The sequence below is a fragment of the Alosa alosa genome, chromosome 8 (genome assembly GCF_017589495.1).
Source record: "Alosa alosa isolate M-15738 ecotype Scorff River chromosome 8, AALO_Geno_1.1, whole genome shotgun sequence".
Lineage (NCBI taxonomy): Eukaryota > Metazoa > Chordata > Actinopteri > Clupeiformes > Clupeidae > Alosa > Alosa alosa.
In genome coordinates this window covers 31,662,523-31,689,099 of record NC_063196.1, presented here as the reverse complement: position 1 = coordinate 31,689,099, position 26,577 = coordinate 31,662,523, and the positions used below count along the sequence as shown (strand labels likewise).

The window sequence follows — 26,577 nt, the reverse complement described above, 5'->3', positions numbered from 1 at the left end:
CATCTTTTCGGGGGGTTCGTGAGGGATTTGAGAATGTGATCCTTCTACCCTGTTGTCCTCTGGGCTTTAGTTGCCATTGCAGTAAGAAAATATTGACTAGAGGGTGATTGGTGGTTCCAATAAGGATAGACTCACTTTGCCTTTCAGATTGAAGGGATGGACTCAGTGTACCATCTCCATTACATTATAATACTGTTTGTCTATTTTCAGAGAGGGAACACAAGCAATACAAAGCTAAACTATGATATGTGGGTGCCATTGAGTTACTATAGTGATGGTAGTTACTTTGTTTTTGACTAAAATCACTGTCTGTACTCCTACGGCCTCTTGGGGCCTACTGCTTAACTTTATGAGCCATGATGCCATAAAGCCATAAAGTTACATTTCTAGAGCTTTCTAGAATTTTCCAGAGCACAGCCAATTCATGTTACTGAAATGGAACTTTACATAGCAATATTAATTTGCCCAATTTATCACCTCAAAAGCCAGGTGAGAGTCAGGTGTGCTATTTCAAATGCATTAACTGCCATTCACAAGCTCCGACCTGTGACTTGCTAAAATCTTCAGAGCAATGTTTCCCAGACATTTTCTATGGCGGCACACCATTTACTATTAGAAAATCTCACAGCACACCACAATATTACAGTTTTTTTCAGTCGCTTTGGTACATTTCTCAAATCATCATCATTAACATTTGCATATATATATACAGTATATATATATATATATATATATGTATGCACTATATTAACAGTTAGTGCATTTTTTAAAAACAATTAAAGCAAACTGCACAGCATAGTGGATTACCTGCTATTCAGCAGGGAACCAATATAGGTCATGACATTAGCAATTAAAAATAAAAAAAATAGCAGACATTTGAACAAAATCAGTTGCATGGATGTAGTAAAGCATTGCGATTTGTTCAAGCTGAGGAAAAACTGCTTTAATGATGTGCACAAGTGATAAAATGATATGGAGTTTGAACAAACAGTTTTGAGAATTTAAATTCTGATCTGAGAAATGTAAACTGTAGAAACTGTAAAAAAGCCACAACATAAGTTGCTTGTTGTTAATTGCCCCCTGCCAAGAAAAAATAATAATTTTGACACATAATGTAGGGAAGCTACAGCATGCGAGTGAACCCCGTGTCTGTCCGTTACCCAAATTGAATTTTCTTTTTTCTGTCCAGCGCAACAAAATGGGGTGGGTCAAGTTCATGGTCACACATCCTTCAAGTATCCCTACAGTTTTTGCCGATGTCTTTCAGCTATACAGCATGACGCAGCGATTGCTACAGAGGGTAGCGATGTCTCTCAGCTATACAGCATGACGCAGCGATTGCTACAGAGGGTAGCGATGTCTCTCAGCTATACAGCATGACGCAGCGATTGCTACAGAGGGTAGCGATGTCTCTCAGCTATACAGCATGACGCAACGATTGCTACAGAGTGTAGCTGAGTGTAGCGATGTTGTTGTGCTGTGTTTGAGGTGTGTGATTGGCTGCACGACACGTGAGTGTAACATTCCTTGAGTGATGTAAATGGAATCAAGAAAGATGGACAAATGTGTCCAATGAGTCAAAACATTATGCAGATTAAATACAGTTTGACTTAGAAGCTATTTCATTAATGAGATTTCAATAGCCTAGAATTTGTGCGCAAACTGTTAATTAGTCCTGCTGCAGCACACCTAAGCAGCCCTCATGGGACACGAGTGTGCCGCAGAGCACAGTCTGGGAAACACTGCTTTAAAGTGTGCAACTTAGATTTCCTCTGCTCCTACATCTTTTCTTCCACTGAGGCATTTCCGAATCATCCCAAGGGTGCCGCATAATCATCGCAAGTCACCCTAAATCAAATACCGACACTCATGTTATGCCACTGCCCTTGACAAACAGAATGCTCTCAGAAGTCCAGCACAAAAGGCATCATCAAGCGCACAAGAGAAGCCTGTGGGGGCCATGCAGTCCAGTCAAGAGTGTTGGCTGCTCCCTAACCATACAGCCAAACCACAGATGGCGTCTACACCCCTTTGGTATTAATTAAAAGAGCACAGAGCACTTTCCTTCCTTACACGGTGAACTACAAACCCCAATCTCAAACATAATCTAACATCCCCCAATATCATCTAATGGTGACCAATGTGACTTCTTTTCCCATTTCTTACAGTCCTTTGAAAATCATGCCGCACACATTCTAATTCCGCACTATACACTGCACTTGTGGAGAGGGAGCTATGAGAGCACACAGACACAGATTGTTCAGCACCTAATATGGTGTCTGATGTGGTGATCTGTTCACCAGACCATGTAACATAAATGATTCATAAATAAGTAACATAAATGTGTCATGGGGGAAGAACAAATCTCTACAAATATGCGAATTCGGGGAAAGAATGCTCACAGGCATGGCTCAAAGATTTTGAGCAAAAAATCTGTTAAAAATCTTGTTATTCCTCATTTTCCCTCCCTTAGCTATTTTGTTGCAGTTAACCAAATCAACTGAATAATTTGAGATTTTCCACAAGGATGAAGACTGCTCAACTGTAACATGCCAGCATTTATGTTTTAAAGGTCACAAAGACCATGTGGTCCACTCTCTGGTTTTAAGACTACCCCTGTGGGGGGCTCTCACAAGCATCTTAGCGGCAGCAATGCACGCATCCCTCCTCGTCACCCCTAGCACACCCTCCTTCTCCATCTTCATACAAAATGAGATCCACAGTGCATCATGATGTCTGGGCACGCAGATGGCCCCCACCATTCTCTCTCCTGTTTGCGTTCTGGCCATCCTCTCATTCTCCTTCCCTTCCATGGGCTGCACCACTCCGCTCTCTGGCCCTCGCGACGCAACAACAGGATATGAAAGATGTAGAGATCGGCAGCGGAGGGAGGCGAGGCAGGAGAGGCCAGCTCCCCGGGCAGAGGAGGCACGAGCGCGATGGCTATCAGTGGCTCACGCAGCCAGAACCGACAAGGAGAGAAAGGAGGTCGGTGGTGGTGCTGATGGTGGCAGTGGTGTGGTGGGCGGGGAGTACTCACTCGTCAGTAATTCATGACGCACGCCAGCACTCAGATCCATGGCTGTCCTGAGGGACCCTCGCTCACTGCTGTTACCATGGCAGAAAAAAAAAAAAAAAAAAGGGAAAAAAAAAGCTTCAGCGTTCTGGACGGCACACATCATCATGGCTGGCTCGCCTACTCCATCATTTAGGGGGGAGGTTTCATGGGGAGCTAGAAGATGGAGAGAGGGAGTGAGAAGCGAGAGAGGATGCCTCATCCCCAGTCCCTCCACTCCACCGAGGGAGTACTGAGATCATGAGCAGCAGGCGGCACAGGGTGGGGTTGGGTGGGGATGGTGGTGGGGGTGGAGGTGACGGTGTAGTTGTGAGCGGGACACGCCCAGGCGACACGGCACCTCAGGAACACTGACTGCTGACAGGAGGTGATAAGCGAACATGTCATGATCCCGGCCGCAATAAATAATAGAAAGTGACCTTCTTGCTAAAAGTGAGAAAAGGAGTGAGGGGTAGAGCACACGGGCGAGAGCACACATTGGCTACATACGCTCTACTTTAAATGTGCACGGGCGAGAGCACACATGGGCGAGAGCACACATGGGCTACATACGCTCTACTTTAAATGTGCAAATGTCAGCCATAAATGCCAGAACCTCCCACTGGAGGCCACAGAGGAAAGGCACAGGCAGCCAGACCTGGATGCTGGAGAACAAGGCTACTGCTCTGTAGCTAACTGCTGGCCTATGAACTTGGTTGGGTGCTCAACTCAAGCTTCTTTTAAGCATCGTTTTCCCTTATTAGATTGCTACGTGAAAAGTCCCATGATAACATGATATTAGACCGCAGTGAAACTCATTTCATTGACAGCTGATTGGCAAGTAATCTTTTTTTTTCAGGAGGCAGAATGTCTGCATTTGAATGGGAAAAAAAATGTAATGAGGTTTACCAAGTGACCCTAATGAAAATTATGAGATGAAAAGTGAAAAGGTCTGATTACTTCCTGAATGCACTGTATATTTGCAAATCAACAATAGATAAAGGCACATCATTTTGATAAGAACTAATACATCTAAAAATGTAAAAAGGAAGCATTTATTCCAAAAGAAATGCAATCTATTTAAAATACAAATATCTAGTTCAACCTGGCTGGTTGTCTGATTACTGGTTTGACAAAATGAAAAAACAAACAAACAAACAATTGATCAAGGAGCATGCATGCATGTTCTGTATGACAATTGCTGCAAATGTATTCTCTTACAAAGACACTTAGGACTGTTTACCAAAGTGCTCCACACTAGCTGACCGAGTTATCTCCACTGTAAAAGCACAGTCTGTCAACACACAATTGTAGGGAAGACTGGGCCTCCCAAACAAACTGCATCAAACTCTATAATCTGATATGTCAACTGGCACCCTTGCTTGATAATCTGGCCATATCAGCAAACATGCATCAGTCTGTTGATCAGTCCTTTGGTCTGAAGAGTAATGGAACGTAGGTGGTACCTGGCATCAGTCCACGGCAGGCTTTGACGTCTTTCATGTGGAGACCTCCGGCTTGAGCAGGGCTCCGATTCTCCACAGGTAGAGGCTGAAGAGTGGGTACTCGTCAGCCAGACGCAGCACTTGCCTCTCCAGCTGGGCCTGGGCCTCCCTGAGATCCGGGGCGCCTGCATCCCTCAGGACCTGCTCCAGGACCCAGAGGAGGTAGAAGGAGTTCTCGTAGCGTCCCACCTCCAGCCGCGCCGCCCTCCCACTCGCCGTTTCCTGAAATAGAGAGGCGCACACACACACACACACACACACATATGCACACAAACATGCACACATTAGGCTATAATTGTAATATGTCATTAGAATATTATTTGGTATAGGATTTTAACATCTAAATTATTTTTAGTATTAATATTAGTGCAATGGAGTGTTACTGCTTCATGTCATACATCACGCCATGTTCCTACGACTCAGACTTGAACACTGGAGTTCATGACTTGAATGAAATAACACATGACTTATAAAACAACCTGCTAAAGGGCACCACAGGGCTCCTTCGTTAATATCCGATCAGTCCACGTGTGCTGAAAACCGACAGAGAGGCGGCTAGCAGTGGCGGGGATCCATTTTATGAGCATCTTCAGGGGTGATGAATAACTTGGTGAGCGTCATGTAGAAGCTACATCTTCTGCATTTTTAATAGGCTCCGGATCCACGGGCATGATGGGGGGGGGTAGACTGTACCAGCAGCAACAACACTGCCGCCCTTATGCAACTACACATTAATTTACAACACGACACCTTTATTTTGTAGCGAAGGGCAATGAATGTCAGGTGTAAAGGTAAACTCCCTGGTGAGGCTGCCTATGCAATGCCATTCCAAAACAGGAGAGACCATGGTGACACCGCTTCAAGTATTTGTAGTGTTTGTAGTCTACAGTTTGTGGTGGTGCGCACTTGTGTGTGTGTTGGTCTGTGTGTGAGTGTCTCTGTGTGTGTGTGTGTGTGTGTGTGTGTGTGTGTGTGTGTGTGTGTGTGTGTGTGTGTGTGTGTGTGTGTCTGTGTGTGTGTGTGTGTCTGTCTCTGTGTGTGTGTGTGTGTGTGTGTGTGTGTGTGTGTGTGTGTGTGTGTGTGTCTGTCTGTGTGTGTGTGTGTGTGTGTGTGTGTGTGTGTGGAGTGTCTGTGTGTGTGTGTGTGTGTGTGTGTGTGTGTGTGTCTGTGTGTGTGTGTGTGTGTGTGTGTGTGTGTGTGTGTGTGTGTGTGTGTGTGTCTCTGTGTGTGTGTGTGTGTCTCTGTGTGTGTGTGTGTGTGTGTGTGTGTGTGGGTGTCTCTGTGTGTGTGTGTGTGTGTGTGTGTGTGTGTGTGTGTGTGTGTGTGTGTGTGTGTGTGTGTGTGTGTGTGTGGACAAGCAGGTGGCTGTGACATGTGCGGCCCTGTCCCACCGTGCTTTACAGAACTGAGTGACTCGATGTGACAGAAACGTCACCCAACTGCTCCTGACTGTGGGAGATCACTCATGCGCTCTCTGGGCTACAGCCATATAGCAGACGCTATAAAAGGTGTTGTATGCCGAGCATGTTATTTTTAGCATTAGCATGGATCTCAAGCATATTTTAGATGCTGTATCAAATAAAATGACAGATAACTCGTTTTAAAATGCAGGTGCTTGACTGTGGGTCCGACCATGAAAAGCAATGTGAATTTCACCAATGACGAAAGCAAAGCTTTTGAGGGAAAAATCCAGATGCTTGGGATTTAGTCTTGTTGTTGATAAGGGATGAAGCCACAAGGCTCCACTATAAGGTCCAATGTAAATCTGTAGTTTTGTAGTCTTAAACTAGTGATGGTGGGGTTCTGTATCCTTACAGACATTTATCTTTGTTAAAATACGACAGCATAGTCTTCTAATGGTATTAGCAACATGACCATCCATCCTGAGGAGACAAGCAGTTCCACCACCACAACAAACGGACAACGTGAACCATGAAATTCTCACAAACGGAAAGGGAAGGAACTGAATTCTTCTTCTTCTTCTTCTTCTTCTTCTTCTTCTTCTTGTGCCTGATAATGTACAATATCCTCAAACAAACATATTTCAAAGTCTGCCAAGGTGATATTACCTAATACTTGCCCACACTTGATGAAAAAATTGGATGTAAAAATTGCCTCAAAGGACAATAGTTTACAAATCCAAGTACCGTATTTTCCGGACTATAAGTCGCTCCTGAGTATAAGTCGCATCAGTCAAAAAATGCGTCATGAGCAGGAAAAAAACATATATAAGTCGCACCGGACTATAAGTCGCATTTATTTAGAAATGTATTTCACAAAATCCAAAACCAAAAACAGAGACTATGTCAATGGATTTTTGAGGCCAAAAAGATTCATGTTAATGAAGACGAAGGAGTGAAGGCAGCCAAGAGGAGGGCAGGTAATTGCAAAGCAAAAGATCCACTGAAAGAAAATGCCATGTGGTAGACCAAAATGTATCTAAAATGTGGAGAATACAATGCAATCAAGCATTTTGGGCAATGTGGAGTCACAAGCTGGCAGCAGATTAAATGCTCACAAGAGAGAAAAAGATGCAGTTTTAAAAGAAGGTGACCGAAGCAAGCAGGCGATAGGCCTATAGGCCCGACTGAACAAAAATGCTGAATTTAGCTAAAAATGTGGAGAATGCAATGCAATCAAGCATTTTGGACGATGTGGAGAGACAAGTCGGCAGCAGATTAAATGCTGGAGAGAGAAACGATGCTGTTTTAAAAGGAAGTGCAGACCGAAGCTGCTGCAAGCAGGTGATATTTAGAAATATATTTCACAAAATCCAAGACCAAGAACAGACAGACTATGTAACTGGACACATTGAGGCCAAAAATATTGAGAATTCTACAGGGAATGTTACTGAAGACGAATGAGTGAATAGTGGCAAGAGGCAAGCTGAAGGCTGCTGACAAGGGCCCGACACTAATTGTAAAGCAAAGCTAATTGCAAATATTACATGGCAGTGAGTTTTGTTTTCAAATGTTTTCATGCTTGTCTGATAACGGGTGATGAATGTTTAGGAGACTCGTAAATCCTCAAATTTAGGCTGCGCAAAGCACAGCACCTTTATTTGGCCATGGCTTGTATTCGAGTCAGCTATGTAGTCCTTTATTTCTTGCATTTTATTGTGAGACATAGGCCTACTTTTCGTTTGGAGCGGCATGGGTAGGCCATCAAAAGCAGATGTTCAATTTGAGATTTAATTTACGTTTGGACTGTTTGATTATATTGCTAAATATCGGGACTGATGACCACTGAAATCTGTGGGGTATTTAATGGCTTACTATTAAGTTTCATGTAGTGTCGGGATTTCGATTGCCATCCACTTATTGCGAGATAAGGTATCCGTGCTTGCATTCATTCATACGTGTGCTGTGCTGCAAGGGAAACCTTATTCCGTATAGCCAAAGAGGTCTAAGATAACCTAAATGTAGTTATTTTATTATAAATTATGCGTGATTTACTTTTTATAAAATTCATAGGCTGATGCCTGGCAGCAACAATCGTGTTTAAATGTAGGTTACTGCTTCAGCCTCTAGCTCAGAAGGGGGCGGCATGCGACTGGTAGCTTGAGAGCAATGAGAGCAACGTGTTGGAGACTCATGGTGTAGACAATGACTTTTCATTGGCAACAATACCAACCAACAATATAAAATATTAGGAAGAGCTCTTTTATGAGTTAAATTGAAATAAAATTATACTGGCTTTTATTTGTCCAAATCTGAGGCCCGGCTATAAATAGAATCCCGGCCATAATTTGACGATTTAGGTATGCACGTGTGTTTCAGTGCGTTTCACGTAGGGTTCATGTCAGTTAATATAAATTAACATTTAAAAACATGTTCAATTATATATTTTTTTCATATATAAGTCGCACCTGACTATAAGTCGCAGGACCAGCCAAACTAGAAAAAGTACGACTTATAGTCCGGAAAATACGGTAATCGGTATGCCCAAACTACTGTGAGTGAGAAAGTTGTTTAGCTTTTATTAAAAGAACTTAGTTGGCCTTCAAGAACTTGGCTCCTTTCATGATGTTAGTACTACATGATTCAACACAGTAGAGACAGAAAAAGTAGGTGTAAAGGGACGTCTAGTTTAACTACACTGATGGCAGAATTCTGCAAGGGCCTCATTAATTTTTCCAATTGGCTCAGAACCATCCCGAACTTAGTAGACATCAAGTAAGGGACAATGGACGACACGCCTTTCGGTTCACAGAAATTAATGCACGTTTGAGATAGTAAAACGGCCCTGACGTGCAGTAAAGGGCCATTAACGCACTGTGGAGTGCATTATCCCGCATATTCCACTGTTGCCACAGGCGTTGTGTTCATTTCCTGTTATAATTTAAACTTTTTAATCACTAAAACTGTCTTGTTTTTAGAACTACAGTACTTCTTTCCGACACATATCAACTTGCATATCAACTATTTCTCAACTTGCAGGACAAACTGCCGTTACTAGTTCAAAATGGATGGTTGATACGGCCAAAGGCCAGTTGTTAGTTCCGTCTCTCCCGTTGTCAAGTGGGCATATCCCAGGATTCTGATGAACCTATTAATAATTAATAATTAATATGTGATACGGCCATCAAATTGGATCTACTTCATAGGTGTGCAAATAACATACGGTTAATGCACGTTCTAAATAATGCAGGACAATGGGAAATTCAACCAAGCAGTGGAATAACTAGCTTTAAACACTATAAATGACCTCATAATCACAGTGAATGACTGTATGATCCATCCTTTACTATGTGAGTGCTCAATCAGCATTTGACACACTAACATTTAAGATAATGTAGGCCTAGACCTTCTGAAGCTGATTATTTGAAAATATTAAATTGTAAGATATGTCAAGATGTCAAGTGTATGTGCTGTGGCATAAAAAAGTTGCACTCATTAGGAAAGCCTGTTTTGTTTTTCAGTACTCTGAAATCAGTGGTTGTCAAAATCAATCATTCAGCGGCTCTCCGACGGCACAGTTCCTTGACGATCCCTCAGAAGGACCCTCTTTTTTCTGGCTGATCAGTCAGATAGCTTACCCATCCACACATCCCACAAGACTGTCACCACCCAGAGCTCAAGATAATCAACTGCACTCTGAATGAGATTTAATCATCTGCTAGATTGGGCCCGGACTGTGAGACTGTCAAGAGACTTCAGGACAGAGGGGAGAAGCAGAGGAAGAGAGAGAGAAAGAGAGAGAGATAGAGAGAGAAAGAGAGAAAAAGAAAAAAGAAAGAGAGAGCGAGAGAGAGAGTTCTTTAATGAGGACCTGACTTTTGAATGCAATCCAGAGAGGGGCTATGAAAGGCTAAAAATTGTGAAAGGAGTGGGGGGTCAGATGCTGTGGGAGAGGGACACTGGAGGCTGCGTGCTGCTGCTCTGCCACACACACCGCCTCATGATTACTGACTCAGACATGAATAACCAGAAGTGCCCCATGCGCTGTTCCATAACAATCCACAAGGCTGGCCTAACTTAACGGCCTCATCCATAATCAATGTGAGGTTATAGGATGTAATGCACAGTAGAAGTCCATGTCCTCTAATGAAAACCCCTAAATCCAAACTAATTAAACTACATAAATCCTATTTGAACAGCTGACTCACAACAGCTCTTATTCAATACGACAAAACACCCTCAACATACTGGCTATACTGAGCGTATTGTATCATACGTATAGTCAGTATATAACGGCCTTAGGTCTATTAAACAAACCAGCGTTAAAAACAATGAATAAGCAAATAAGCCAAACGAATCAAATGAATAAAAACACAATTCTTCTTTAATGTAAAGGTCATGTTCAAAGCTCCGGCAGCCGAGTCTTTGGCCGAGGCAAACAACTTCCGCAACCTCAAACAGCGGGTGTGTTGACAGAGCTCCTCGCTTGTCGATACCATAGACAGGCTATGGTAAGTACACAGAAACGGAGATAAATGTCTTCCGGCTGCTTGCTTGCTGTTATTGCAACAGCACTGGGTGTATAAGCAGCAGAGGGGAGAGACAGGACAGGGTGAAAGAGACAAAGAGGAAAGGACAGAGGAGAGAGAAAGGACAGAGATTCCCAAAACCATTCACCAATCAGCACACAGGACTATGTGTTATTCACCAATCAGCACACAGGACTATGTGTCATTCACCAATCAGCACACAGGACTATGTGTCAGTGTGACCAGCAGGAAAAGATAGGAGAGAGCGATAAGGAGAAGAAAAGGACACCTCCACGGTGCGGAAGACAAAGAGATTTCTAGACAGATGAAGCACCTCGGGGGCTGAGGGAGGCTGATCTCTTGAGAGCAGACAGATAAGAGGGTAGTTAGAAAAAAAACAAGTGATGTGGTGGGTGGTGTGAGAAAACATGCCACAGACTGAAGAGCATCTGGCCTTTTGGTGAATGGCCACCACCCTGGAGACTCCATTTAAAGTAAATAAAAAGAAAGCTTTATCTGTAGCTACAGAAGGAGACCCAGGATGCACTGTACATACCTACAGTATAGGCTGAGAACAGAGACTATATTGGTGCTTGCATGACTGCCTTCTCCAGATCTATTTGTAGTGAGAACCACAAATAACGCTGGTCGTCTGTCATAGCTGGCCTCTTCACACATCCCACCACAAACAGACAGGGCGGGCTGCTTCCGGCCCCACCCGCTCCTATGGCAACAGCTGCCAATCCACATCCATCTCTGGCCGTGGTGCAAGAGCCGGACCGCGGCACTCGGGGACTGCTGCATCTCACGTGTCCCACTGTACAGGAGGGACAGTCTCCCCCTCGAGCAACCGCGACCCCCGACCTCACGCCTCCCCTCCCCTATAGGTCAGCACCAGTAGACCTGCCCCCAGCAGTGGCAGCAGAGCTACAGCTGGGACTCTGCTGCATACAAGTAAAGCTCACGTTTAAGGCTGCAGCAAAGCCTTTTCCGCGTCACAGATAAGCCGTACACTGCAAGTGGACCACCTCCAAACAGACGCTGTTTACAAAGACACCTTCACAGCTTCCACAGGAGATTGGTGGTCGGGCTCATTTCTGACCTCTGTGGTGGAGATATTCATTTCCCAACTGTGGCACAATCTCCGCTCCCTGACCGCACCAGCAAAGAAATATCTAATGTTACAACTCCATGTCTAGACAGACACAAATCGATAAAAGTGAGTCTTGGGGGGGGGTTAGCTTACACTTAATATACACAATATTTAATTTTTCCTTTGCCAGCAGGATGTAGCAGAGACAGAGAAAATGAAGGCATGGAGAGAATGACTAGTGTCATCAAATTGATTTTGAGGATGTTATTTAAAACTCATTAAAAAGAAACACTAAGGCTGTGTCCGAAACGGAAGGCCATAGCCTGCTGCCTCAATGCCTTCAACTGTCTAACGAGTCCCTTGCTGTAACAAGCAACAAAGTAGCAGCTATGAACTTTGTTTCAGACGGCCTAGTTAGACAGCAACACAGAACGCCGTTTCCAGGATAGACAGCAGACTTTAATCAGTGGGAGCATTTTATAGTAATATTTGTTTTGGACATGCCTCGTTGCCACCAAATGCTATCTTAGAAGGCAGGATTTTCTGTTTTGGACCCAGCCTAAATGTACTTGCTTAGTACCTTTGCCAGTTTCCAAACATCAACTGCACAGAAGCCTTGTGTGAGTGTCTTCACTTCAGCATGCCCACCATGATGGACTAGACTAGACTAGACTAGACCTCACATGATGAAGCAGTGGCTTTCCAACTTACTTTCAAACTCTATTGGTACTTAATATTTGATTTTTGTCTCCCACTTTTCTGTGTAAACTCTTGCTTGCCCTTGTTAGTTTGCCTTGGAACGAACACAGCCTAATTAAAATGCATGCCTTAGATCTAATTCAAGCTTAAGTAATCAAATGAGGCACAGTAAGCCCTCTACAGGGGTCTGCAGCACAGCAAACAGCTGCGATTCCCCACCAAAATCACCACCACATCTCTCCGCCCGGACATCGTACTTTGGTCCCTGTCTGCCAAATCTGTCTTGCTCACAGAGCTGACTGTCCCCTGGGAGGAGGGAATGTCTGCTGCTTACAGGCGCAAAAGAGGGAAAAGTAGGCAGAGCTGGTGACGGAGTGCAGCGAAGCAGGATGGGCAGCTCACATCTACCCTGTGGGAGTAGGCTGCCAGGGCTTTCAACAGACTGCTCCAGGAGTAGACTACTGTGGGAGTAGGCTGCCAGGGCTTTCAACAGACTGCTCCAGGAGTAGACTACTGTGGGAGTAGGCTGCCAGGGCTTTCACCAGACTGCTCCAGGAGTAGACTACTGTGGGAGTAGGCTGCCAGGGCTTTCACCAGACTGCTCCAGGATGTGGGCCTTTCTGAGGAGAAGCTTCGCAGGACATCTAAAGCCCTTACTGAGGAGGCAGAAAAAGCAAGCTTCACGCTGTGGCTAAGGACAAGAGACAAGGGGTGGGGGTCAAAGCAGTGAGAACGGGCTCTAGGGGGTGGCAGGGAGACATGCTTGCCACTGCTACGCCACCAGGAGGTGTTCTGGGGTTAAAGCGAGCGAAACATCAATGAGTGGCGGTCCCCCAGCCGATGACCCTGCAGCTGCCCCGTTGGCGCTGCAGGAGGTGCTGCAGGCAGTAATGCCCAGCGGGTTTCCACCTGCCTGCAAACATAGATTAAGTATAGACCCTTTCAACAAGGTAAACAAAAACAATGCTTGAACGTTCTATTTGGGCCCCAATCTACTTCCTCTGCATTAAGATAACATATGGAATGTTAAAAAGGAAATCTTGTGGGGCCAACTATGATGCTGATAATGGAACTCTCTTGAAAGGGTCCATAAGTATATATAAGTATATATACTTTTTTGATCCCGTGAGGGAAATTTGGTCTCTGCATTTAACCCAATCGTTGAATTAGTGAAACACAAACAGCACACAGTGAACACACACTAATCCCGGCGCAGTGAGCTGCCTGCTTCAACGGCGGCGCTCGGGGAGCAGTGAGGGGTTAGGTGCCTTGCTCAAGGGCACTTCAGCCGCGGCCCACTGGTCGGGGCTCGAACCGGCAACCCTTCGGTTATAAGTCCAGAGTGCTAACCAGTGGGCCACGGCTGCCCTAAGATTACAGGGGTCTGGAGCACAAAGGCACTACAGAAAGCTTGATGGTAAGCATAAATGTGGGAGAATCTTCCATTTGAAACATTCCTGCACTCTGCAGCTCGCTGGAGTGTTCAGCATCAAGCCTGTGACTGAACTATACCATAAAAAACTACACTGCCTGTACGGCACACAATACCGCATCAGATTGTGAAACACGGCTATGTAAGCTTTGAGGATGTGGCCTCTTCTTGGCTACTCCTAATCAGCTCTGCACCAAAACACAAAGCCTTGGTGAAGAACAAAAGATTTAGGCCTAATGCCGACCTAAGGAAAGGCGAGGCTTGATCAAATGCACCTCACCTCATCTGGTGCATTAATAAGTAATCAGGCCAGCACAGCACAGAGCCCATCGGCTGCTATTGTTGCTCCTTCCCATTATGTGGATCTGCTACTCAAACAGCCTTGGAATACAGAGGCCTTTTTTTTAGTTATAGGGAAAGACGGTGCCAATAGGAATGTGGGAAAAGAGTGATTCACCCACCTATCAAGGACTGTTTGTACTGTTCGCCATCTGTGTTGTGCTGCCATCTTCTCAAACAACTTGGCCTTCTTCCAGCGCAATATTACATATATTTTTTTACCGAGCATTGATTAAAAAATTCGGTACACTTTGCGGTAAGGGTACATGAATTATCATGAATTCATGCATGAATTAATTCATGATTTATGCATTACTTCATTCCTTTATATCTTATGAATCATCAGGAATTTACATGAGTTCATAGTCTCTCATTCATGACCTCATGCATGAACAACACATCAACTAAGACATTAGGTACGATGGGTACATCATTATGATTTATGATTTCTTAAGCATGATCATCATGATTAGATTCATTTAAGGTTAATTGCTCATGAGCTCATAATGTCTGTGGCCCCTCAACTAAAGAGTTTTAAAAATGACATGTGTTTACAGTAGAGAACTGCAAATAAACAAAGTCTCTCCTTGTGTTAATGAATGTGACGGTTAAAATTCAATGGGTTCTGATTGGCTATTAGCTTTTTATCGTTCTGAAAATCCCTCTGAAAGTGATCCCCAACGACATTGTTCTTCTTGTCGTTATCGTTATAGTTTATGTGTGAACGTCGTCATTCATATTAACGAGAACGATATTTATTTATATCATTATTGTTCTTGGTGTGAATGGGCCTTAATGCTTTAGTTGATGAACTGTTCATGTATGAGGTCACAAATGACAGACTATGAACTTATGTGAATTCCTGATGATTCATGAGATATTAAGAAATTAAGTAATAGATAATTCATGAATTAATTAATGGATGAATTCATGATAATTCTTGTACCCTTACCTTAAAGTGGTACCAAAAATTCTTACAAACAACCATTCCTTGTACTAATATGGTTCTCTGACAAATGTCGCATTCCTTCTACTAATATGGTTCTCTGACAAATGTCGCATTCCTTCTACTAATATGGTTCTCTGACAAATGTTGCATTCCTTCTACTAATATGGTTCTCTGTCAAATGTCGCTGGGGCTGTTCTGCGGGACTGCAATGTAATATTTGATGTCAACCTGATGAAGAGATACTGGACTGGGCAGATACCGCAATTCCTGGAGGTGGTGCTGATAGCATCTTTGACTCAGTGTAAGAACAGAACAGTCCCTTGATACAGATGACAGCCTTATCCAGTTCTGACATTCTGAAATATATATCAGAGATATTTTCAGTCACAATTCAGGAGGAATGGTAAACTATTACTTTAACTTAGCTGGACTTTATGAATCTTCATAGAAGCTCACTGTGAGCGCATAGCTTTTAGAAGCTAAAACTGGGAGTGAAGATGATACAGCATATCAAATACCTCCACTAACATATCCCATCCTCATCATGTCTGTGAGGATGGGATATGTTAGTGGAGGTATTTGAGCAATACCTTTAATCTGCCAGGGAACTCTATAACAATTACAAATGGGTCTGTCTAGCTCAAGTAGGCCCAACAGTCTTATTCTGCCGTAATGCATACAGTAAGGAACTTCCTGGCTTCCACCGTTGTGCCCTAAAGCAAAGCACTTAAACCCCAAGTTACTCTGAGGAAAATTATCCTTGTAATATAGTTGACATATGTAAGTCGCTTTGGATAAAAGCGTCTACTAAATGAATAAATGTAAATGTGAGATGATCTGTGCATTGGCTGGTGGACTTTGAACTACGAAGCCAATAATTAGGGGTGTATAAGACGATTCGATACATATCTAGATGCATCAGCTACGATACGATTCAGAAAAACGATACGTTTTAATACAAAACGACTCGGTGTGATACGGTGTAATAGGGCCCCAAAATGCAATACAGTTCTTCAGATTTGTTTATTTTCAAATTTTATTTATTTTTTAATTTTTTTGTTACTTTATGGCATGAGCAAAATTACAATTGCATGTCATTGGGTTTATAATTTCTCCAAAAGACACAAAGACTTGACTGGATTGAAAGACTGAACAAACATACTGATATTAAGAACTTTGCCAAATCACTAGGCCAATTAATAGAGATTTATTCCACTGCTTGGTTGAATTTCCCATTGTCCTACGTAATTTAGAACGACCATTAACCGTATGTTATCTGCACACCTATGAAGTAGATCCATTTTTTGGCCGTATCACACTTGTATATTAATTCGCCAAACTCATTGTGAAGTTTAAATGAACTGTCACGTTGCATCCGAGCTGTAAAATGCAGACGTTCAGAACATTGCAACATTGTAGCATATGACGGAGGTGGCTTTTAGCTAGATGGATAACAGCAGGCTAAGTAAAATAGCGATGTTTCAAAGCTAAAGTTCATCAGAATCTTGGGATCGCCGCTGACAACGGGAGAGATAGAACTAACGACTGGCCTTTGGCCGTAGCAACCATCCATTTAGAACTAGTAACGGCAGTTTGTCCTGTGAGTTGAGAAATTAGTTGATATGTGTCGGAAGAAATTAGTTCTACAAACAAGACAGTGTTAGCGATTAAAACGTTTAAATTGTAACAGGAAATGAACACAACGCAAGTGGTAACAGTGGAATAAGCGGGATAATGGACTCCACGGTGGTCTGTTCACAGAAGTTAATGCACTCCGCTTCGCGTCGGGGCCGTTTTACAACCTCGACCGTGCATTAACTTCTGTGAACAGACCACCGTGTCGTTCATTATCCCTTACCTATACGATCATGTCACTCTTATACTTAGCTGCTGAGCCAATCACAATAGTTTAGAACTCTGTGGTGTAACTTAGCTGTAGCTTTTGCTAAATTTCGAGTGCCAGGGGGGAAAGGGTGTCTGGACTACCTCTCATAAACAAGGAGGCTACTACTGTAACACACATTGTCAGAAGTTTGTCACATCAACAAAGACAGGTAGGCAATATTACTCTCCCTGCAGTTAACTTTTAGACGTGCACAGGAGCAATGGGGAGACTGCTGTGGAAAGGGGAATGCAGAAGGCTGAGCAAAGTTACAACACAGACAAGGGGTGTTTGTTGCAGTAATGGATCAATTCAAGGTGATAATCATCTGGCTAAGCAGCAGTTTTGTTGTATGGTACCTGGGCCTTCACTTCCTCAACAGCAAGGATACAAAATATGCAGAGGAATACTTCTGTAAGAACTGTGGTTACAGTTAGTTTTCCACAACAAGATATCTTTCAAATCTCTTAAAACAGAGAGATTTTGGAAGACAGCAAATCAATGTTGTCTTTTCTAATGCTGCATGTCGAGCTTATATCAAGTGGAACCAAAACTGCTATTGATCCAGACATAACAAGAAAGACAACAACTCTAAAAGAATGAAAACTATAGTCTGAAATAACTTTACTTCAATGTTGCAGAATGTTCTTTTTTTTTTTTTTTTTTAAAGAGTGCACTACAATATCCACAGGCATTCACCATTACATAGCGGAGAACAGAGGAGAGGAAATGATTGGTGAAGTGATAACTTCTTTAAGCCAAGATGACAGCAGTTGGGTACTCGGCGGTGTGTGTTTGTTTGTAAAACTGCATTGTCTTATGTGGCTGTTTGATGATCATGTTGGGAAGTGATTGGATTAATATTCACTCCTCCGTATCAGACAAGTTTAATATTCTTCTGTAAAATTATTAATTCAATTAATAATGTCAAACAGAGCAGGGCCTGAGGCAGTAAAGCAGCCCCACATCAAGATGCTTATTTAAGCTAGCAGACTGATCTATTTATATTTAACCATCAGTCTAGAACAGGGTTCCCCAAATGGCGGACCGCGGTCTGAGTCTGGACCCTGACGTGATCCTATCTGGACCCGGATCATAATATCCTAATTTAGATTTTCACGTTTATTCCAAAGCTGCGCTAAATGTTTCGTTGGTTAGGATAACAGCATTTACTTCAGGAGCTTCAGGAACCATCATTTCGCTTGCTGCTACTCAGCGAGTGAAATCTGTGAATTCTGATAAAGTCGAGTCAGTGAGTAAAGTAGCCTAGCCTAGCCTACTATGGGGAAGAGACTGATAGTGAGTAAAGTAGCCTAGCCTAGCCTACTATGGGGAAGAGACTCATACGGGGAGGAGACGGGATGAGAAACAATCAGATGGATCTTAAGTGTAGCTACGATAAGTAAGTTATTTTTAAATCATCGATTGCTCAAAGAGGAGAAAGCTAGACAGCGAGAAGAGAGCTTTATATAACGATACGGGGGCAATACCACGCAAAACTGTCACGTCCGTAACGCCAACTAAATATGGATGAGACAGTTTTGCGCGGAAATGCCCTGGGCCTCTTCTATTCTGAGACAGTCCATTTTTAAAAGCGCCAATTTGAAGCACCTCTACTAGACAAAGCATATATTTTGAGCAAGCATAGGGTAGGCTAGGCCCAACAGTGAACTGAGACCACAGAATATTTTACGATTTAAGAAGGCAATAGGATTGATCCACCACAATCTAGTTAAGCCTAGGCTACATGCATTCACTGCCCAACAACGTGATGTTCCTGGGTTTCCAGGATTTCGGGTCAACATAAAAACAAATAAATAAAAAAATAAACTTGCTGATTAATGGGTTCAAGGAACCAGCTGTGGAATATCCATCTTTGTCTCAGCTCAAATTTTATTTTAAGTTCACGTTAAGATCTTAAAAATAGCCAAGGCTACTCAGTTTTTCTCCCCAATTACTCTTATCTTGCCTTATTTCTCCTCATTTCGAATGTTGCCTTTTAGGCTACTTATTTTATTTCACATTAAACATTAGGCCTAGGCCTACAACTAGGCTCCATCCATCCATCCATCCATCCTAATATTTTTTATACCCACACACACACACACACATACATACATACATACATACATACATAGCCTAAACATAGCATGTTAAACATTATGATGCTCCGGACCTTTGCTTGAGCAAATTTTTCGTAACTGGACCTCACTGAAGATTAATTGAATACCCCTGGTCTAGAAAAATAGTATTACCTAAAACTTAAGTGATCCATGATTAATATTTTTCCCTACAGCCCATAAAACTGAATTTAGGGTGAGGGAAATATGTGCTGGCTGCTTGCATTTAAACAATCATTTGCATTTACATATTATCTAATATAGTGTACTGTGTCGTTTCTATTATTCTGTCTGCTCAGTATTCTATTCCAGTCCCACAGATCACTCAGTTTCCTTGGCTGAAAATAAGTTGATTGAACAGAGAGGAGAGTGCACTGAAACAGATTTAAAATGCTAATGCATTATTTTAAGGTTAACTGGAATAATTGTAATACAGTAGTTTCAATAAACCAATTAAGTTGCAATACAAAAGTAGTGTCTACAATAATCAATAGGCCTATAGCTAGATATTAAAGCTGACAAGCCAACACAACTGCATGTCAAGTCACGTATATCTTTGACTACAATATGTATCCATACATGTCTGTTTTTTTTAACCATACCCCATGGCTATTGTGTTTCAATGATGTGATTGACACTGTACTATATTTCCACATACTTTTAAATAGGCCTAAACACAGAGCTAAAATAACTAAACCTGCATGTGTCCATTACCTCCCTAAGCTTGAGTGCTGTGCTCGGTTGGTCTCCAGCAACTCCTGAGGTGAATTTTTGGGATTCAGTAATGATCAATCTTCCTTCCCTTCTGTTGATTATGGCTGAATGTACTCTAATAACAATTCTGTGTGCATGCTGTCCACTCTGCGTTTTACATTAGGTGGTGAACACTCACGGATAATTGGGCTATGCATGTAAACTGTATTTGCAGTTCTTTAAAAAAAAAAAACACAGTCTAATTGGGTAATACTAATTCTGTTTTTGTATTTTGCATCTTTTTTTCATTTTGCTCATTGATGTGTGCATTTTTAATAGCCTGATTTTTTTATTTATCAAAACCAATACTTGCAGCCCCCACAAAACTGACTAAAAATACATTAACATTGCAACCACATTGTGGGACTTTGACGCTTTTTTCATTTGTGGCTGGCACTGGAGTCATCAGAAGAACTATGCAACTGAAGGATGTGACGGTATGCACAGTCACACGTCAGGGCTGATTACTTTACATTCAGACATTCAGACAAGTAGGTAGAAAGGTGTGTATATTACCAGCCGTGTATGATGGCCCTGGGGAAAATAACTAGTTTGTCAACGCTCCTGTCATGTTTAACATCTTCTAGTATTGTTTACAGTTATGCATTTTATACTTTTTATTGGTTAACTATTTTTTTTAATCGGTCTTTAACCTCATTTTTGTCATTTTTAACCTTGGTGCATTTCAAACCTGGCTAACACACAGATATGTAGAATGCTAACAGCTGATTTGTGAGCTTGGCTTGATGTACTCAAATTAGTGGAGGAACTCTGAACCAATCATATTTGATTGGAAATCATACAAAAACATCTCCTGCGAACCAGCGCCTTCTCAGCAGGAATATGACTGTGGATATGAGGAGCGTGACAGGAAGAGGTCATGACACAGACTGCTACATGGAAGTCAAATGCTCATGCCAAAAGTTCACGCTAAAGAGCCAGCACTCGGGTGAAGTGAAGTCAAACGCTCATTCCAAAAGTTCACGCTAAAGAGCAAGCACTGTGCTGCGTTCATTACCTTGAACTTGCCATTACCTTGAACTTGCTTGAACATTTCTAGAAAAGCGTTACTTTTCTCATTAAATCACTGTATAATGCTATATACACCTGTGGTAACATCCAATGGTTGTGAAGTATGGTTCACAATTGCATTGGGGAAAATGTCTAAAAATGGACACTTGTGTGACTTATGTTAAAAGAGAAATCTGGCAAGTTTTCACATAGATCTCTGTTTCTCAAGGTCACCAAGTACTGTTGGTAAAAAAATAACCCCGAAAACAATCGGTTTTACTTACAGTAGCTCGAGTTGCTACAGCCAGGAGCTAACGTAGCCAGGCAGCTACAGCACTACACTCTGGGGGCATGTACTGTACATGGAGGCTCATGGACATGCCCCCAGAGTATAGTGCTGTAGATGCCTGGCTGTGAAAAGAAGAGGAGAGAGTGAACCAAATAGCAGGTCCTGATAAATGCTCTATACATGCATATTATCAGGACTTAATTTGTGGGAGAGCCAGGGGCAGCTCTGCTCCTGGGCCTCTGTGTTTGAGCCTGCTGAGAACCCATAACCTCTAGTTATGAAAAGCATTGTTGAATTTTTGGTGGGTAAAAAATATGCCTAGAGCGGTAATTTTTTTAATCTAACAGCCACATTGGCTGGTAGGCCAAAAAGTTAATTTTGACGCCTGTGCTTAAATCTCTACAATTCTTTCAAATATAGTTTGAGGCATTATGAAGTCAACTGTTCCAAAAAACATTGTACCCTACATTTTATGTGTATGACCATTCTTTCTATCAAGCCGGCTACCTGAAAATCAAATGATATATAAGCTTGTGCAAGACTTGAATATAGGAATAGGATAGGATAAAACATGCAAATCTGGATACATTCATGTGAAAAAAAGACTTTGCAAGGGCAGTGATAACAGGCATGAAATTAGGCCTACTCTATTTGATTCTCTTATTCCTGTGGAATTTTATGTGGAGGTTCTGAATTATGATGGCTCAACCTGCTGTTCTCTGCCAATAGCATATAATATGTGATTTGTGTGTGATTCCATTCAACTCCTTGGCACAAGTGATTAGCTCTTGAGGGAGTGAAGACAGGTCATTATGGCTATGCTGAGACCAGGTTTCTTTGTTTGAACTTTGAGGACATCAGTATTCATCCAGGACGCATTTATCCCAACAATTGGCTCTTTGTTATTTTCACCAAGAAGGTTAAGTTTTCAGTGTGGTTTGACGGTCTGTAAGATGTATTATGCAAAACAACTAGCCTGATTTTCATAACACTTCATGCAAAGGTCTATAGCTTTGGGCCAAGGGAGGACCTATCAAATCATGAAGCAGATGGAATTTTCTGACATTGGGCAAAGTGACTTGGCTCTGGCAGAGCTCTGCAGTCTCCGAAGGTGTCGGTTTGAGGCACATATATTTTCTTGGTTCAAAGATACTTTTCAAATGGTTCTTCCTACCACACCGTGAGAGGCTCCAAACAAGGTAAGGGCTAGAATATTTGATGAATAGTGTAACTTTATCCCTGTAGGATGAGTATCTTGAAGTCAATGGGCTTTTCTCAATACAAAGTACGCTAAAGAACGGTCTCCCGTTCTTGAAAGTTCGAACTTGAAAAGTTAAGATCGTGAGTCCAGACTCTGGAGAACGCGAGTACACAGGACGCTCAATTTGCAGTTTGAGACAGCAGCGTTCTTGCCAAAGGCAGCTTCTCTCGGAACAGCTCGGGAGTCTAGTCATTTACCTATTGCTCTATTGGTCTACCCAGTATTTCTGACATTTACAATAAAATATATAATTCACCAGCTTGTTTAAGTTTGTTTCTCATTGATTTTTTTTTTTTATTAAATATTAATAACAATATATTCACTTGCCGATGGCGGGAACAACGTTTGAAGTTCGCAGTTTAAGTGACAGTTATGATTAACGTTAGTTGTGAAGCCTGTAGCCTACCGTTTATAGCCTAAACATGAATCGGATTGTAGCAGCAATTATGATAGGTAGGCCTATTATGTATCAATGCTGCCATTTGTCTTATGTGAGTGTCACGGCTGAGCTGACGTAATGCATAGTGGAATCTTCAAGCCACCAAGTTACCACCTGATGCATCCTTGATAAAACCAACGATTCGAGAACACTTCCGGGAATGTTATGCGTTCTTGAATAAATGCGAACTTGTGAATTGGAACAGTACTTCGGCGGTGATTGATGACGTTTCAGAACGATTCATAAGTTCATAAGAACACAAGTATAGAAAAGAACGCATATTGAGAAAAGCCCAATATATATGTTTTGCATGTTGTTCTACTCTTGTGGGCAGTGGCAGCTGATGCTCTTTCAAGAGAGTTCCATTACCAGCATCATAGTTGGCCCCACAAGGCTTCCGTTTTAACATTCCATATGTTATCTTAATGCAGAGGAAGTAGATTGGAAACCAAATAGAACAAGCATTGTTTTTGTTTTTATTGTTGAAAGGGTCTATAACGTTGAGGAGAAGAGGGTCCAAGCTCCAGTCCAAGCTCTGTCTACAGCATCTGGCCTTACCTGGTGTCAAGACATCAAAACATTGACCTCACACAACTAACCCACCTTTGGTACAGCATAAAGGAGGCCATTTAACAGAGTCAGCCTTGCGGATTTCTGCTATAACATCTTACAGTGGCTAATCAAACAGCAGCCGTCTGATCACCGATAAGCCAAAGCAAATAAAAAGAAGGGATGACTTTGATCTCTGACTACTGCATTTGGTCGGACGCCTACGGTGCAAACGCTGCTAATCGGATCACTCGTCAAGCAAGCATGCGTGCATGTGTCAGTGAGCAGAGCTGTGGGGAAGAAGAGGTCACATCCTAAGGGAATCCTCACGCATTATGGAGTCCCAGCACAGTCACTTCCTAAGGGCATCCTCACGCATTATGGAGTCCCAGCACAGCATTCCAGCGCACCACATGGGGCATTTCCCTGAGTCACCATTTAAGCATGGGTGGACACGCTGTGAGTGACCGCAGGCATCCATGTGGAGAAAGGCCTAACGATAATGCGGCCTCCGTGTCAATATTTCTACAAGACTGCGCGCCAAGCTAACACCAATCCAATACATTTCAGGACAGCGAACCCAATAAAGAGATTTACAACCGCAGCAGTTACACTTGCTTTGCTAATGATCAACATTGATGATTGTTACATAGTCGATGGAGGCATTGGCTGTTATTTGTCACGTCGGGGGATAATTAAGGTGAAAGCGATGCTGACATCTCATCTGAAAGCCCAGTAGGAAGGTCGGAATCGAACCGCATCTGTGAAGGGCCTTGCGTAATGAGCACCTTCAGGGAGCACCGAGAGCCATTATGTAGACACTCATTCCTACACACACACACACACACACACACTCTCTCTTCAGGAGCTGTTGGGAGTGAAAAATGCCAGAGGAATGTGCGCTTAATGTTTCTCTCCCACTGCCACACGCACACTGTCTAAGCACAGCCACAAGACACTGCTGGACAAGCCAGAGAGACAAAGCTGCAGCGCCTGAAGTTATCTTTTTAAAAGGCAAACTGTTCAACTGTTCAAATCTACTCTGCTGCCTGTAGAGAGCCTGCTGGCTCTGGACAGCCACACCATTAGCCATGACTTGGATAGATAGATATTTTATTGATCCCCAGGGGAAATTCAAGACTTTGTCAAGTCTTCCCTTTTTCTCGGTCTTTCCTTTCCCATCTTTCTAGTCCCTGCCATACTGACAGAAGCATCCCTTGTAGTGCGGGGGGGAAAAAAGAAAGGAAAAGCTCACCCTGTTGAATTATTCTCTCTCAAACCAACTGTGCTGCTCACCAGATGCTACTGTGTTAGCGATGCCCAGAAAGGCAACCCCCCCCCCCACACACACACACATACCCACCCATCCCCAGGCCTAAGGAGACTTTTCGGACAAACAACCAGCCTCCCCACCCATCAAGCCGATGAGCAGATGGGTTTCCCTTATGCCAGCGCTGAGAGAGTAGTCAACCTATTCCTAGATGCATTCCTGATAGTGTCTTGGGAGCTAAGAACATGGCTCAAAGACAGCAAAAAAAGGGCTAAACTCACAAGTCAACTTCTCTGCTTAAACCACACAATTACTCGTTGATGGATGCTGCAGCTGGGGTGTACAAACAAAATGAAGGCTTCTTGTTGTGCCCCTTGTTGAGGTGAGGAGATTCAGTCTAACTGAACAGTTATTGTGAGAATTTTGTGGTGTGAGGCATGTATATGGGTGTGTGTGTGTGTGTTTATTCTAGAGTGGGGCATTAAGCAGATAAACTGGTTGTGTAGGGTCTCCTTTAAGGTGCTGTACAAACACTCTTGTATGCCCAGGGCCTACATTGAACCTCAACATACAGCAAAATGTCAAACTTTTGAACACCAATAAAAATGATCTTTCCTCCAAAGCAGACAGACATTTCAGCATTTTCCTTTTCCAACCCCCTTCCCCACCCTCTATCCTCTTAAGGTCACCATGCACTCTTAAAACGAATGTGTTAGAAACAACGCAAACTGTGTTGTCCCTATCTGGACATAAATATGAAAAAACACATTTATATTCGAGTGTAGTGTGTCAGCCAATTAGATTACATGAAAAAGACGACCAAAGGGAAAAACCCCCAACAGAATTCTCAGACAATTTCCAAGCTCACCTTCATCAGCTTTGGCCTGGGGTCCGTCTCTAGACATCATGCTCTTAAAATCATTTCGGTCTGTGGTCTCCGATATTCTATGCACACTGGATTTGCGTCATCAATCACCCAGAGGACAGCACACTTATCGTAATTAAGGATGATCATCCCTGACACAGACATAAACGGTTCCTTCTTATGTTAATGAAGTTGAAGGCTGTTCTTTATTAGCTACTAAAATCCTCGCAGTCAGACTAGAGGTGGAAAGGAAAACAGCTCTTTTCAAGATTTTTTTTTTTTCAAAGGCTTATAGGCTATAGCCTAGATATGTATTATAAGCTATAGCCTGAATGTGTATTATGGGCTATAGCCTGGATGTGTATTTTGTCAGGGAACTTGCTAGGATGCGAGCTTATCATAAATAAAACATAAATCGGTAGGTTATTTCTGTACTACATTTGTCTGTCTCTCTAGCAGCTGTTCAAATGTCAGTCGCGAGGCCTATTTGGTGCCTGCATGTCAGTGTGCATGCTGTGTTATTGGCAGGTCAGCAGAATCGGGAGCCCAAAGGAAGGGCTTTTGACAGCTCTCTAAAACCAGCTCAAAGTGCCAGGAAATGGAGAACGGAGGTAGTTCTTCCAGAACAGCTTTCCGCCACTCTGTTTCCTTCCCCTCTACCTCTGTGTGGAACGTTTTCAGTAACCCTTGTCAGTTCTAATTGGGTGTCTCGGGGGTGTCTCGAGTCCTCTTAACGCGTTCATCTGTGGAGAACTCCTTAGAAGCTCAGTGACCTTATAATAAATCTATTAGCGTTGCACTCGTCACTTTACCACTGCTGGGAATAACAATAAGCAGGGGAGCTCATCCTTTCAAAGGACAACCAAGAATCATAAATACTAAATTCTGACTGAGTACTGTAGCTGCTTGGATGCATGGCAGAGAAAAGCTTTTGAGGCTTCATCAGCTCACTTAGCTAGTCAAATGAGAGCTAGCTAAGCAGAAAAGTAGGGTGCCAAAATGCAATTATGGACGCTGCAATTATCCCGTCAAGTCCTTATTTATAAAGGTGAGTGAAATACAAAAGGGACTGTCAGGAGGAAATACTCCGTTGGAGTGCAATGTGAAAGGCGAAAACAAATTAAAGTCATGATCAAT

The 26,577-nt window shown here is 42.7% G+C and overlaps 1 protein-coding gene across 1 annotated transcript in view; it reads right to left on the bottom strand.

Annotated features, from left to right (window-relative positions):
- Window positions 1–4,096: 4,096 nt before the first annotated feature.
- The window catches only part of mei4 (meiosis-specific, MEI4 homolog (S. cerevisiae)), a 51,246-nt gene continuing 28,765 nt past the window's right edge, over window positions 4,097–26,577 (bottom strand). Inside the window, exon 5 of the mRNA XM_048250749.1 lies at window positions 4,097–4,782. Coding sequence (XP_048106706.1) covers window positions 4,555–4,782 — 228 coding nt within the window. The 3' untranslated portion in view covers window positions 4,097–4,554. The remainder of the gene's footprint in view (window positions 4,783–26,577) is intronic.